The 13,775-nt window shown below is 43.8% G+C and overlaps 1 protein-coding gene and 1 pseudogene across 1 annotated transcript; both read right to left on the minus strand.

The window, feature by feature from the left end:
- Nucleotides 1-337: 337 nt before the first annotated feature.
- Nucleotides 338-7,329, minus strand: LOC149455764 (putative serine/threonine-protein kinase DDB_G0277449; annotated as a pseudogene).
- Nucleotides 7,330-11,669: 4,340 nt separating this feature from the next.
- LOC149455765 (serine/threonine-protein kinase SBK1-like) lies at nucleotides 11,670-12,308 on the minus strand. The gene has a single exon (XM_089685858.1). The coding sequence runs from the start codon at nucleotides 12,306-12,308 to the stop codon at nucleotides 11,670-11,672; it is 639 nt and encodes a 212-aa protein (XP_089541984.1).
- Between the last annotated feature and the right edge of the window lie 1,467 nt (nucleotides 12,309-13,775).

Here is a 13,775-nt window from a genome sequence, read left to right on the forward strand (position 1 = left end):
GTATAAATCCAACGTCATTCCTATCATCTAGGAATGTTGATCCACTCACGACGAATGACGCATAAAGGTGTTGATCCGTGGTAAACCAACTATCCTCTGATCTTCCGGCAGTTTTTTTATCTTGATGTGAATTCAGTTTCATTCATGTTGTCCAGCACTGTCGATCCATGTCAATCATGATGAATGATGCACAAAGGTGGTGATCTGCCTGCTATACACTGTAATAGCCTGCTATAAGCTGACTCTTTGCCCCAGGAAAGCAAAAGTTAGGTCATTCCTGTGACCCACAAGAGAAGTATGGTCTAACCTTGTGGTGATCTGTCCAAAAGAACGTGGCTCAATGCAGATGGTGCGAATGAGCCCTCATTCTTTCATTTCCTCTCCACCATCCTTCTCCATTTTGTGCTTTTGAAGCTGAAGCCATCGAACAATCTCTGTTGCTCTTCTGCAATTTTATTTTCTGTATTTCCTGTGTAGGGAATCAGTTCCTTCACATCAATTTGCTGATTTGTGTCGATTTGTGAGCGCAGACTTTCTTCTGGCATCTTCAATGGTGAGGTGGCCTTTCCTTTCTCCAGCTTCTTCCAGTAAATGGTACTGAAGAAGGGATGTTTTCGCAGTTGTTTCACTGCCTGCCGGCGATCGCTCGGATTTATTTCAAGAAGCTATAAAGAAAAAGAAATGAAATTTAGCATACGGTAGATTGTCACTAACAGAAACTGATCAATCAGCCAGTTTAGTGTCGGCTATTTCTTAAAAATAGAAAAAAAACACCTCAGAATGTCATATTTTAATTCCTTGGTGTAGTTTTCACTGAAGATATATATGTCTGTTGGAAGGATCAAAGTGAACATTTCTGAACCAGTGAATGAGTTCATCCAAAAGCTCATGGATAGTTCCTCTATTATTCTGACTCCCTGTGTGGTGAATATCTTGCTATACCGTGTGTATATAACACTTCCAGAAGTCGGATGCCCCCTGTGTGCTTTCTTACACCTGGTGATGTACTGGATACTAGAGAACGTTTTGCAAGCTTCTCTCATAAAGAACACTACACTAAGGATCTATAGCTTTTGCATAATTCTAATTGTAGAGTATACTTACTCTTTCAATGACATCTTGAAGTTCAGGATCCATGTCCCTCGGATAGAAGTGTCTCCTGAATCTGGCTTCACCTGGATGTGCTCCTGTGGCCATTTCGAATAAGATGACACCCAGTGACCAATAGTCAGACATAGCATCACAGGGTTTTCCTTGTAGAACCTGATAAAACAGAGAGTAAGATTAACTATAAAATAAAGCACACGATGAGCTGCACAGAGCAGTAATAATAGTTAACAATGGTTGGTGGGAATGACAGGTCACAGTGGGCCTCCTGTTGTTTTTTAGGTTTTTTGAGTCACCATCATTGTGGCTCTGCTCCTTTATCTCCAAAATTCTTGTTAGGTTCATAGATATTATAAGATAAAGATGGGAGCAGTAGAGGGGAAAAACAAGGGTGGTGTTATACTTACTTCTGGGGCCATATAGATTGGAGTACCGGCACAAGTAAATACTTTGTCGGATCCAAACACGTCGGCTTCTGAAAGGCCAAAGTCTGCAATTTTGACATGGCCGGAGCTGTCGAGCAGTATATTCTCGGGTTTCAAGTCTCTGTAAAAAAAAAAAAAAAAGGAGAGAGTTAGATTTACAGATCAAATGTTTAAAACCGTAATTCAACCAATACTAATAGTTCAGCTTTCAAGGGGTGCCAGCGGGTTAGATCCCCTTCTAACTTTCTGCACTGCTTTACGAATGGTAAGAGGAACCTCATGACCTTGGCTGTCAGCTTACTGCAGTGTAAGAAACCATATCAAATCACAGTTGGTCATTCTGCAATGCTTCAACATCTTTATTGAAAAGAAGGGATCAGAAACACTCCGCAGGCTTTCTTCCTGCGTCACCTTTTGCCCTTCTAGTGGGGGCATGATTACGTCCCACTAGAGGGTGATAAGTGTTAGAATTAGGCAGCCTGGGGAGTGTTTCTATCCACGTGTCTTTAATAAAGCCATAGACTCATTTCAGATTGACGGAGTGCACCTCAATATTGTTTCTTCTGCTGGTTTACGGGGATTGATGGGACCCAGAGCAAATTTTGCACCTGTGGCTGGTTTTGCTCAGCTGCTGAATGGGACATGGCACAGTGTTAGAACAGGACATCTACAATTGCAAATGTATGTAATATGGGGAAGTGAGACTCCCTTACTTAGGCTACGTTCACACTAGCGTTGTGTGCAGGCGGCAGAGAGGCCTCGGACAATTCTGCACATTGCAGCACATGGTGCTGTTCTAACGGGAGCGTTAGCGTCGCGGAAAAACGGACGCCCCTGGTCGAGTCAGGAGGCGTTGAAGCCTCCTATTCTAGTCTACGGTGCCGCTCCGCAAACGCACGGCCGGCGTTTGCGGTGCGGTGGCGACACGGTTGCGGGGCGTTTGCGGAGCGGTAACACCATTCAAACTTCATTATAGGCGTTTGTAACGCTCGGCAAAGCTTAGCAACCTCCGCTAAACCGCGCATGCGGCATTTGCGGAGCGTTAAAAGATGCTCCGCAAACGCCGGACCAATGCTTGCCAAACGCTATAGGGGCGTTTGGCAAGCGTTGGTAAAAAGAGTCGAGTGTGAACGAGCCCTTAGAGTCACAAAAGCTTCAGCAGCAGGGGACAGAACTGGCCATGGGCAATTCAACCCTTGTACACCCATCCACAACTAAAGTAGCAGTATTGGGTGGTGTTGTACTTTAATGAAGATTAGAAGATATGGAAGATCATGGTGGAGACACTTACCTGTGCATTATTCCTTGGCGGTGCAGATATTGTAGCGCGCAGAGAAGTTCTGCAGCAATAAATCTGTAAAAAAGGAGAAAAGGTCTACGATTATTGCACGTCTCACAGCATAAGTAAACAAATGATTAAGAGGTGATTTCTTCCAAGCCTTGCATGTCATAAGCAGCAATGTATTACTGTGATAATGACAGGCCCTGCTCTTTTCTTGGGTTTCTTTGGTTCTTAACCAGGGATTGGATCATAGTCACCTGATCTGTGGTATCTGACAACCATTGGCTAAGACCTGTGGGGTTGGAACATTGCTTGTGTGGGGTTGAAGATACAGCCTTGCACGCCAAGATAAACTAGAGGATATAACCGGTGTTTGGCAGATATCACATTAGGCTCGTGCTATGCAGGAGAGTGTTAGCAGATCAATGGTGCTACTAAATTTGCTGGTGACCAGTCACTAGGAGTAGCAACTGATCATTAATCAGCTTGGACAAATAGCTCCCTATGCTATACAGTTAGCATGCTTTAGAATCTTGTAGGGATTAGTTGCATCTGATTGAAGGAGTGTGTGATTATGTGAGATTGATGTCTACAAACTGCATTACAGAGTACTTTGCTGACGGCTGAAAAAGGCTAGGCTAGGGGGTAAACGGAAGATGAGTATGTGTATGGGGGGCAGTGAAGGTTCTTTCCTGATGAAGGCTTACTGAGGTGGGTCGGTGTGGGTGATCTTTTAGTTTAAATGAAGAGAGCAAAATAGGAATTCATTTTTTTGTTAAATCATACTTATCTAGGTGCGTGCAGCATCAGTCCGATGCAGCATCTGTCTATGGCCGGTTTTAAGGGTGAGCACTCAACAATCACTTGACAGCTGATTGCGGAGTTCTCACTCAGTCAGCGCTCACTCCGAACAGAGAGCGGTGACTGTCAGTCAGCGTTTCTGCTCTTCCCCACCCCGCCAACTTAATGGAGCACTGGGATGTGGAGTGGAGGGAGCAACTGGCTCAGGCTCTCAACGGATCGTTGAGCTGGGTGCCGCTCCAGATTTTGGGGCAGATCCTTATTTTAAAGTCGGGATCTTTCCCCAGCCTGGACCGGCTGAGTGACATCAGCCGACAGCAGGCTTCAGCCCGCTGTCAGCTGAAAACGGGTCAAGGAGCTTTGTCTGTACTTCTCCTTTAAGATTCATTCTGTAATTACTATATGCAAATCCTTCATCATGACTGTTAACCCTCACCCTTCTCTTAGGCCATATTAACACCTTGGTGTTCTGGGAAATGCATGAAAAATGTGCTAAGATGCAAATCACACTTGTGGTGCCATTAATTCTTAATGGCACTTCAAATGCGGGTAGCAGTTGTGTGGCCAAACGCACCAAAATGTACATTGCAAAATTGTGAGGCTCGCGGACAAAGAAAAGTACATGAGCTACTTTGGTGCATTTGTCACGCATAAGGCAGCTCACGTAAGTGAATAGGCTGCCCTATGCTGTTGCACGACTAATGTGCAAAAAAAGCCCAAAATAAAAAGGTTGAATGGTGCGGGTATGAATGCAGCCTTAGACGGAATCTTTGTAAGTCTTACCTTATGGTGTTAGTTGGTAATGGAGCAGAAGACTTGATCAGGTCGCGTAGTTCTCCTCCTCTCATGTATTCCATAACAAAGAAGAGATTTTCCTGTAAAAGAAAGAGAAAAATAAGTCGGTTCCAAAAGGTCAAGTGGATGTGAAGTTTGTGTTTTGGTGGAAATGCAGAAATATAGGGATGTCTGGACATGGTAGACGGTTCAGGAGTTTAACGCATCTTCAAACTCAAGAATAAAAATGTCATCTATTTCAGCTTACACCAGTGCTCAGCTATGGAGGCTGTACTAGTGTTCTTCTTTTCAGCATGTCTTCCTTTATTTTCCCCTTGTAATCCTACCACTAATCTACTTCTTGTCCTAGGGTGACTACGCTCACTTACTATTCTCTATGTCTATGGAGGTGCCGTATTGTCATCCTAGGACAATAAGTATGCCTCTCCCCATCCTTAAGAACACCTCTCCCCATCCTCATCTCTATAACATACGGGGAGCTGTGTTGTAGTTCACAGAGGAGAAGTGAGCGGGGCTGATAAGACTGCTTAGGATGACTCAGGACAGCGCTGGAATTCTGACAGGATCACAAGTGTTTTTCTGCACTTATTAAACAGATATAACAACACGCTCTGCTTGATCTATTTAATAGACCAAGTGTGAACAAACAAGAAATGTTCAGTATTGGCTTTCCATCCACTTTAAGACTAAGTTAACGCGATGCTTGGCAGGAACTTTCAATGTATGGTGAACGTCATTCCTCTGTGGGTAAGCAATATATAGAAGCCATTAACATGCAAACATGTTGTGACAGGTTCTATTGAAGTGACTCTATCATGAGAGAAGTTCAAGGACTATACCTGATCCAAGTCAGTGACTCCGACAGCAAAGCCAAAGTAAGAGCAGGACGGCTGGGGAGAACCAGAATTCCCCAAATTCTGCATTGGCAGCCACCATAACTCTCTCATGTCTTAGCCTCTTTGAAGCTGGACCATCCCTCCTTTTTTTCTGGTTTTGGGATTTATTTCTAGGTCTGTGCTGGACTTGGAGTCCAAATGGATAACATGGATGTGATTTGATGAGTGAGTGATTGATAGGAATGTGAAACTTACTTCTGTTTGGAAGGTTCCATAGGCGTGTGTACAAAAGGAACTCCGTCCAACTTTTTCCAGTATCTGTCTCTCTACGAGGACACTTTTCGGTTCTTCTTGCAGTAATTTCCTCTTCTGTACCACCTTGACTGCCAGTTTCTTGTTGGTGGCAGGATGGGATGCCAGGGCGACCTAAAAAACACAGGACACAAATGATTAGAAGCAATTCAGCTCCGGGTTCTGAAAAGGTTACCTCTGGGTCCAGCAGCAACCCCCCCAGCCTGGCTACGATTGTTAGTCTTAGTTTGAAAACAGTTTATAGAACGGGGAGTCAGCAGGATTTTGTGCAAGTTTTCAGTGGTTTTGACTGTTAGTCAGTAACTTCTAGACTGTTAGGGATTGGGGATAGCTTTCAATAGGCTTTTAGCAAGCCGCAGTAGGCTTTTAGCAAATCACAGCCAGCGCTCACTCTGAAGTCTGTATTCAGCGTTCATAAATTGGGGCTAAAGGCTATGAAGCTGTGCAGCCAAACGTTATGCAATCTGCTATATACAGTTTAAATGTACGTCAGCTTATTTCCTTATATACCAAAGGATTTGTAATTCTGTCTTGCATCTTTTTGTGTATTACACCCCCGACAGACAGTACACCACTAAACATGACTTAGTGTGTAAGCCTGGATTCACTCTACTCGCGTTGCATCCATGTAACACAGTAAACGCACTGGAGATGATGTGCGTTGGCATGCTATTTTTTCATGAGTGGTGTAAAATACCAGTATTGTAGCTTTCTTAAAGCACATTGCATTTACATGCATTCTATTCCAATGTAACCGAGCGCCAACTAATGTATCACACTGGTGTAAACTGGTCCTATGGGGAAAGCATGGATTTCAGCTTGGCATTGAGCAGCACAGCTCAGTGTGTGTAGTGTAAATGGGAAGCGGTAAGGAATAGAGTGGTGTGACCTCCACCTACGACCTACTATTTGCCGACTGGCAATAATAATAACCACTAACTCGCAGTGCATTAAACCCTCTGTTCATAAATCTTTGATTACTTACCTTTCCGTAACTACCTTGACCGAGTATTTTATGAAAGATAAAGCTGTCAAGATTAAAGTCGGCTGGCGGATGCATTTCTAATTTGGTGCCAGGCACATCCCTGACTACCTTGTTGTCATTCTCACCGGCTGCCCGGTTGACTGGTTGTCTGACAGCCTCATCGACGGGCTTGCTAACAGCCTCATCGACTAGCTCGCTGACAACCCCAACGACGGCCTCGTTGGCTGACTTGCTGACAACTTCAGCGACTCTCTCGCTGACTACCTCGCCGACTATATCGCTGACAACCTGGTGAAATCTATCGCTGACTACCTCGACGAGCTGTTGATCATTCTTGCTTGTCTCATCAGCAGCGATCTTCCTTTTCTTATTTGGAGGTGCAGAGAAAATTGGATCTGATGCTGGCCTCTTGTTATTCCTCTTGGGCAATATGACAGCACATGGTGTTTTGGCCCAACTCGGTGCATGACCGCATCGTCCCTGTTTTGCTGGTCTTTCTTCCTCAGCAGATTGGTTGGATCTGCGCTTCTTTCCTCTGTTCATGGCACTCTCCTCTTTGGAACTCTTTCCCTCTCCAGAATTCTTCCTCCCATCAGAGTTCCCATGTTTGCTTTCCCGATTTTTGGGGAATTGCTGAGGTGTCTCCACCTTCAACCCACTATGTGATAAAGTGGGCTTATCCAAATCATCTACAAAAGGTCTCCCTATGATGGTATTCCAGGTGACCTCCTGTCTGTTCTTATATGGATGATATCGGAAACGTAGTTTTGGCCTGGTCCACTTCATTATAACACGTTATAATGAGATCTCACAGAGCACAAAAAAAGGAGTGTGTTCACTATCGCTAGCAGAAGCACACTGACTGTCTGTGGCTGCGCTGCCTGTGGACTGAGTTTCCGTGGTTGCTAGGATACCAACCGGAAACAAAATTCAAATGATTTTTCTGCCAACTGCCGTTTTCCACAGCGAGGCTCCAATTTTTTTTTAGCAGAGTGACAATCACAGAGCTCAGTATTCTGTCCTGGATATATGAAATCCAACACAAAGAGAAATCTGTGTTGCACCTAATACACAGGTAAAGCTTAAAGAAGCCTGCTTTTGGGGTCCTTTCCAATGATGTAGGCAGGTGTCAATAGTGCTGCTTGTAACACACTGAAATACATCAACAAGCTAGGTTTGTTTTTTGAATATGGGCTCATTTGTAATGTCTGTGCTATCAGTATCAGTGAGCACCATTGGGGATCAGTGTGCCTGGTTAGAGCCAAACTCAGCCCCGATGTTTGGTGTGTGTAACATGTGTGTAACATGTAACCAAAGACAAACCTTTTTCTCTGGATCATACAGTACAGGACACGGGACTTGTATTCATAGACCATGAGATCTATTTTGGGCAGCCTCAGGTCAGGGGTTGTTTACAAGAATGCCAACTGTCAGTGGTGAGGGGTGAGGGGTTAGATCCACTGTCATATTTGTATTGCTGGCTGTATCCCCATTAGAGAAATGGACTCTCTCTCATGATTTCCATAAAGAGAGATTCATAGAAAATGTTTCATCCCAACTCTTATCATTGCCCACAGCAACCAATCAGCTTGCAGCTTTTATTTTTCCCCACACAGGTTAGAAAATGGAAATGTAAAGGCTAATTGGCTGTGCTCCAGTGAAGACTAATTAATCCCCCCCCCCCCCCCCAGTATGTCACAATTCTGAGATATTGACCAATTAACAGATGGAAGGAAATACATCATTTTTAGTGGAATTGTTGGCACATTTTCCATGTGCCAAGTCAACCAAATTCTGTATGCCTATTTAATTAGCGCTTGCTGTGACAACATCATAAAAGTGATTCCTGCCATTTTATTACTTGCTCTTGTGGGGGTGTTGGGGCGCCAGATCCAAGCATGCTTATGTTGGCGCACGGGAACGGTCACTGAAGTATAGCACTTGTCATGTGATTTGGCGCAGCTGGTGCAACACCACATAGAACTTGTCTTATACCATTCCACAATTTAGAGCACGGAATATGCAGCAATATTCTCACCACAAAACCGGCGTATTTCCCTTTTTTTTGTAGTTCTCCCGGTGTGACCCCCTTGAAGATATTGTCTTTGTGGGGGCCAGTGTTTTATCTGAGTGCGACATGCCTGCCCCAGACCATCCAGATGTCTGTGTAATGTCCTGTTATGTAATCAGCCTGTCCTTTTTTTATCTATGTAACCAAGCAACAGGAGATGCCTGAGATCTCTGGATAGGGGGGCTTGGGGGGATTACAGTACAGTGGCTTGTCAGGGCCCAGGAATGGGGTTGTGAAAGGAGACCTGTGGGGGTACACAGGTGTGAACAGCACAGTGACCTGTCAGGGTTCAGGGATTGGGGTGTGAGGGGAGAGCTCTGGGGATACATGGGGTATAGTACAGTGACCTGTGGGACTCACAGATCAGGGTGTGGGGGCAGAACTATATGGGTACAGGGGTGTAAAGTACAGTGACCCTATCGGGGCACTAGTTCTAGTGACACCCCATTTTTTCATCACTTTGAGAGAGTTTCTCTCACTTCGGGTATTGGCTATGGGACAGGAAGTGAAGGGAAATCTCCCTATGGGACACAAATGGCAGAAAAACAACCTGACAGGTGTTCTAACCTTCCCTTACTCTATCTAAAGTGAAAAAAGAAAGTTTTGTCTTAGATTTACTTTAAGGGCTCATTCACATGGGCACTCAGCTCCATACAGCAAGAAGAGGCATTTCTTAGGTTTCCTGCCCCAGTGCTGCGCTGTGTGCAGGCACCCCATACAAAGTGAATGGCCACACATTGGCTGTATGGACTTGCGCAGTTTGACAGGTATGAAGGGCCAGGTGCAGCTCCTGTGCGTCCGGGTGCGTTCACCTTTCAAACTTGGCTGTGCTGGTGAGTCCATACAGCAAACAGCTCAGAACTAGTACATAAAGTAAACAGATGTTACTTGACGAGCGCCTATGTGATTGAGCCCCAAGGTTTACAGTCTTTTCTAGTATATGATGACCCCTCACAGTGCATGTTATGAAGGAAGTAGAGAATCTACTCAGTGGCCCTGCATTGTATGCAGTAAAAAGAAGCTGAGGGGATAAAGGCCGGTGCGAGTATCCTGCGACCCAGGTTGTGGTTTAGAGGACCTTTGGTTAAGTGGGGGTCTTTGTTCAGTCTTCATACGTAGATTTAGGAGACGTTATGGCGGTCAGTTACACTTTCACTGTATTGCTTATATTTGCGGTGACTTGTGTTCTACATGCTGGTTCGATGTATAACCTTCCCAGTGAGGATAAAGGCCTAGTTCACCTTTACCAAAAAAACTAGCTATGTAGATAAAAACAAAGTGTTCAGCTCTGACTAAAGTGAAATAATACCCTTGCTATGGATGTGGGCCATTTATGTACCTTATCTGCACGGGCATGTTTTTTTTGGTAAATGTGAAGTAACCCTTTAATGACTTGGAATATGCTGGATCTTCACGTAGGTTGCCATTTGACCCTAGGCCAGGCATGGTGTGGTATGGGCTGGTTACCTTTTCCAGAAAATAGCCGGTGCAGTCTGGGGGCTCCAGCCCATATTAAAAAAAACTGCAGCTTTGTAAAATGTTCATTCATGTTATTGTCATATTCTTCTCATACTTATGGACTATGGTTTAAGTCTATATGGACATTTTGTTACTGTTTTTGAAAAATTTCTACTAACCTTTATGTATATTTGAGGAGTTTTTTTTTCACATTGAGATTTGACCTATCCTCAACCTCGATCACTCTTCAGAGGTGTGAGGGTCTTCATAGGGCTCATGGATAATGCATGACATTTTAGGTTAATTTGACCACATATAATGGTTTCTTACACGTATTTATGATTACTGCACTCAGTTTATTCAATTAATTTTTTTCAAATTTTGATCGCCCTTCAGAGGGGTGAGGGTCTTCATAGGGCATATGTATGTAATTATTTAGTGTTTTATTTTCAATTTTTGATCGCTTTTTAGAGGTGCAAAGGTTTCTATAGTGCTCACAAAGTTTTAAGGGTTCACCTAGCACAGTATCCATTTGAATTGGTCTTTTAAGAGACTATATCCTCATATACTTGCAGCTTTGTGACTTCAGTTGATTGGGGATTTGCGCAGTTTACATAAATAATGTATTGTCAACGTTAAAGTGTTACTAAACCCCAGACCCTGCATTCACTATATACGGTCTCCCACAGTACACTAAACATGGAAATCCAATTATTTTAGTAAATATAAACTGCTCATCAGCAGTTAGAGCAGTCTTGTGACTTCTATCAGTGTCCAGCTGAGCACTGATTAAAGCTTGTAGGAGGAGTTTTGCATTTTGCTTTAGGAGGATGCAGAACCCCTGACCTCTGTCTGGACAGTGCTGATTGGCCCTGTTAATCACATGCACTCTCCTAAGAAAAAAAAAAGAACCCTAGTAATACATACCAAACTGAGCATGTGCAGAGTGACTCCGCACAATGTCTTAAGAGGGGGACACTGAAAGAAGGAGAGGATCAGAGAAATCAGGATCAAACTACATTTTTACACAATGCAGAGGATTAACCCCGTAGGTTCCACAGGGAGTATAACAAGCATGCTTTACTGCATATACAGACTGATTTTACTGTTGTGGGTTTTGTAACACTTTTTCAATCTGTGTTGAAGGAGAAATAAGAGGCAGAGCAAAAATAGATGAATTACACGATACAAAAGGTATAACCAGTACTTAGAATTTATTGCATTCTATACCTGGTGCAGTGATTGCATTGACACTATAGATACAAACGCATGGAGACGGCAACATGAATTGTAGTTGAGGTAGTTGCTTTTCAAAGAGGTAGTGATGAGGCCCGGTGACATCACGGTGCAAAGTCCACATCTCAGAAAAACCTTTGAAATAGTCACAAGGTAAATGCTTGTCCCTGCTCCTTCTATCTCACCACTTCAGTAATATTTTTGAGATGACGGTGATGGTTTGAGCTGGGCAGAGAAGCTCTGCAACTATTCTCCTCCTTTTAGGACAATAATTGGGGTCCGTTTAGACTTCAACTTCAGAGCTTAGGTACTGCTGGTCTCTTTCAAAAGAAGCACTGCTGAGATTTTAACTGCAGCAAATTCAAGAGCCGGAATAATTGATCACAATGTATTCAATGTCACCGTGATTTTCTATTATAATTATTTCCTCTTCACTCTCCAGCACAATGACTTCTACCTCACTGTCCTTTGCTGCAATATCCTCCTCTTCCTTCTGCTCCACAAGATCCATGGTTTCTTGGGTGGCAACTTCAAAGTTCCAAGGAAAATGAAGAAAATCTAGAACAACTCTGACTTGGTTCCTGCAGCTGGGGTCTTGGGCAAGAAGTATGTGAAATAAATCTTGAGCCCTCCTGCTGACATTCTCCCAACCACTTGGTGGTGGAACATGGTCAGAGTTGTTCTGCCAGTAAATAAACCTTTGAAACCATAGATCCTGAGCTGAAGCTGTTTCCCATGGATAGTTTCCAGTGAGAAGAACATACAATACAATACCAAGGGCCCAGATGTCAACACTAGGATCCACCACAATTGACTCCCTGTGCTCCAGTTCACAAAGTTCCGGGGACATGAATGTGTTGAGGGGTGCCATTGATGGAACAACTGTACCGGCAAACTGAGTCAGTCCAAAGTCACTTAATTTCACATTATGACATCTCTTGTCCATAAGTAAAATATTGTCCGGCTTTAGGTCCCTATGCACCAGGTTTTTGCTGTGCATACAGTCATGGCCGAAATTGTTGGCACCCTTGATATTTCTCCAGGAAATCATGTATTTCTCACGAAACGTATTGCATTAACACATGTTTTGCTATACACATGTTTATTCCCTTTGTGTGTATTGGGACAAAACAAAAAAAGGGAGGAAAGAAAGCAAATTCGACATAATGTCACACAAACCTCCAAAAATGGGCTGGACAAAAGTATTGGCACCCTTTCACAACTGCGGATAAATAAGAATGTTACAAGCATGTGATGCTCCTGTAAACTCACCTGGGGCAAGTAACAGGTGTGGGCAATATAGAAATCACACCTGAAAGCAGATAAAAAGGAGAGACGTTCACTTAACCTTTGCATTGTGTGTCTGTCTGTGCCACACTAAGCATGGACAACAGAAAGAGGAGACGAGAACTGTCTGAGGACCTGAGAACCAAAATTGTGGCAAAATATCAACAATCTCAAGGTTACAAGTCCATCTCCAGAGAACTAGATTTGCCTTTGTCCACAGTGCGCAACATTATCAAGAAGTTTGCAACCCATGGCACTGTAGCTAATCTCCCTGGTCGTGGACGGATGAGGAAAATTGATGAAAGATTGCAACGCAGAATAGTCCGGATGGTGGATAAGCAGCCCCAAACATGTTCCAAAGACATTCAAGCTGTCCTGCAGGCTCAGGGAGCATCAGTGTCAGCGCGAACTATCCGTCGACATTTAAATGAAATGAAACGCTATGGCAGGAGACCCAGGAGGACCCCACTGCTGACACAGAGACATAAAAAAGCAAGACTACAGTTTGCCAAAATGTACTTGAGTAAGCCAAAAGCCTTCTGGGAAAACGTCTTGTGGACAGATGAGACCAAGATAGAGCTTTTCGGTAAAGCACATCATTCTACTGTTTACCGAAAACGGAATGAGGCCTACAAAGAACAAAACACAGTACCTACGGTAAAATATGGTGGAGGTTCAATGATGTTTTGGGGTTGTTTTGCTGCCTCTGGCACTGGGTGCCTTGACTGTGTGCAAGGCATCATGAAATCTGAGGATTACCAAAGGATTTTGGGTCGCACTGTAGGGCCCAGTGTCAGAAAGCTGGGTTTGCGTCCAAGATCCTGGGTCTTCCAGCAGGACAATGACCCCAAACATACATCAAAAAGCACTCAGAAATGGATGGCAAAGAAGCGCTGGAGAGTTCTGAAGTGGCCAGCAATGAGCCCAGATCTAAATCCCATTGAACACCTGTGGAGAGATCTTAAAATTGCTGTTGGGAAAAGGTGTCCTTCCAATAAGAGAGACCTGGAGCTGTTTGCAAAGGAAGAGTGGTCCAAAATTCCGGGTGAGAGGTGTCAGAAGCTTATTGATGGTTATAGGAAGCGACTGATTTCAGTTATGTTTTCCAAAGGGTGTGCAACCAAATATTAAGTTAAGGGTGCCAATACTTTTGTCCAGCCCATTTTTGGGGTTTTGTGTG

Source organism: Staurois parvus, unplaced genomic scaffold, assembly GCF_062004578.1.
Source record: "Staurois parvus isolate SC_StPar_1 unplaced genomic scaffold, SC_StPar_1.0 ptg000388l, whole genome shotgun sequence".
NCBI lineage: Eukaryota > Metazoa > Chordata > Amphibia > Anura > Ranidae > Staurois > Staurois parvus.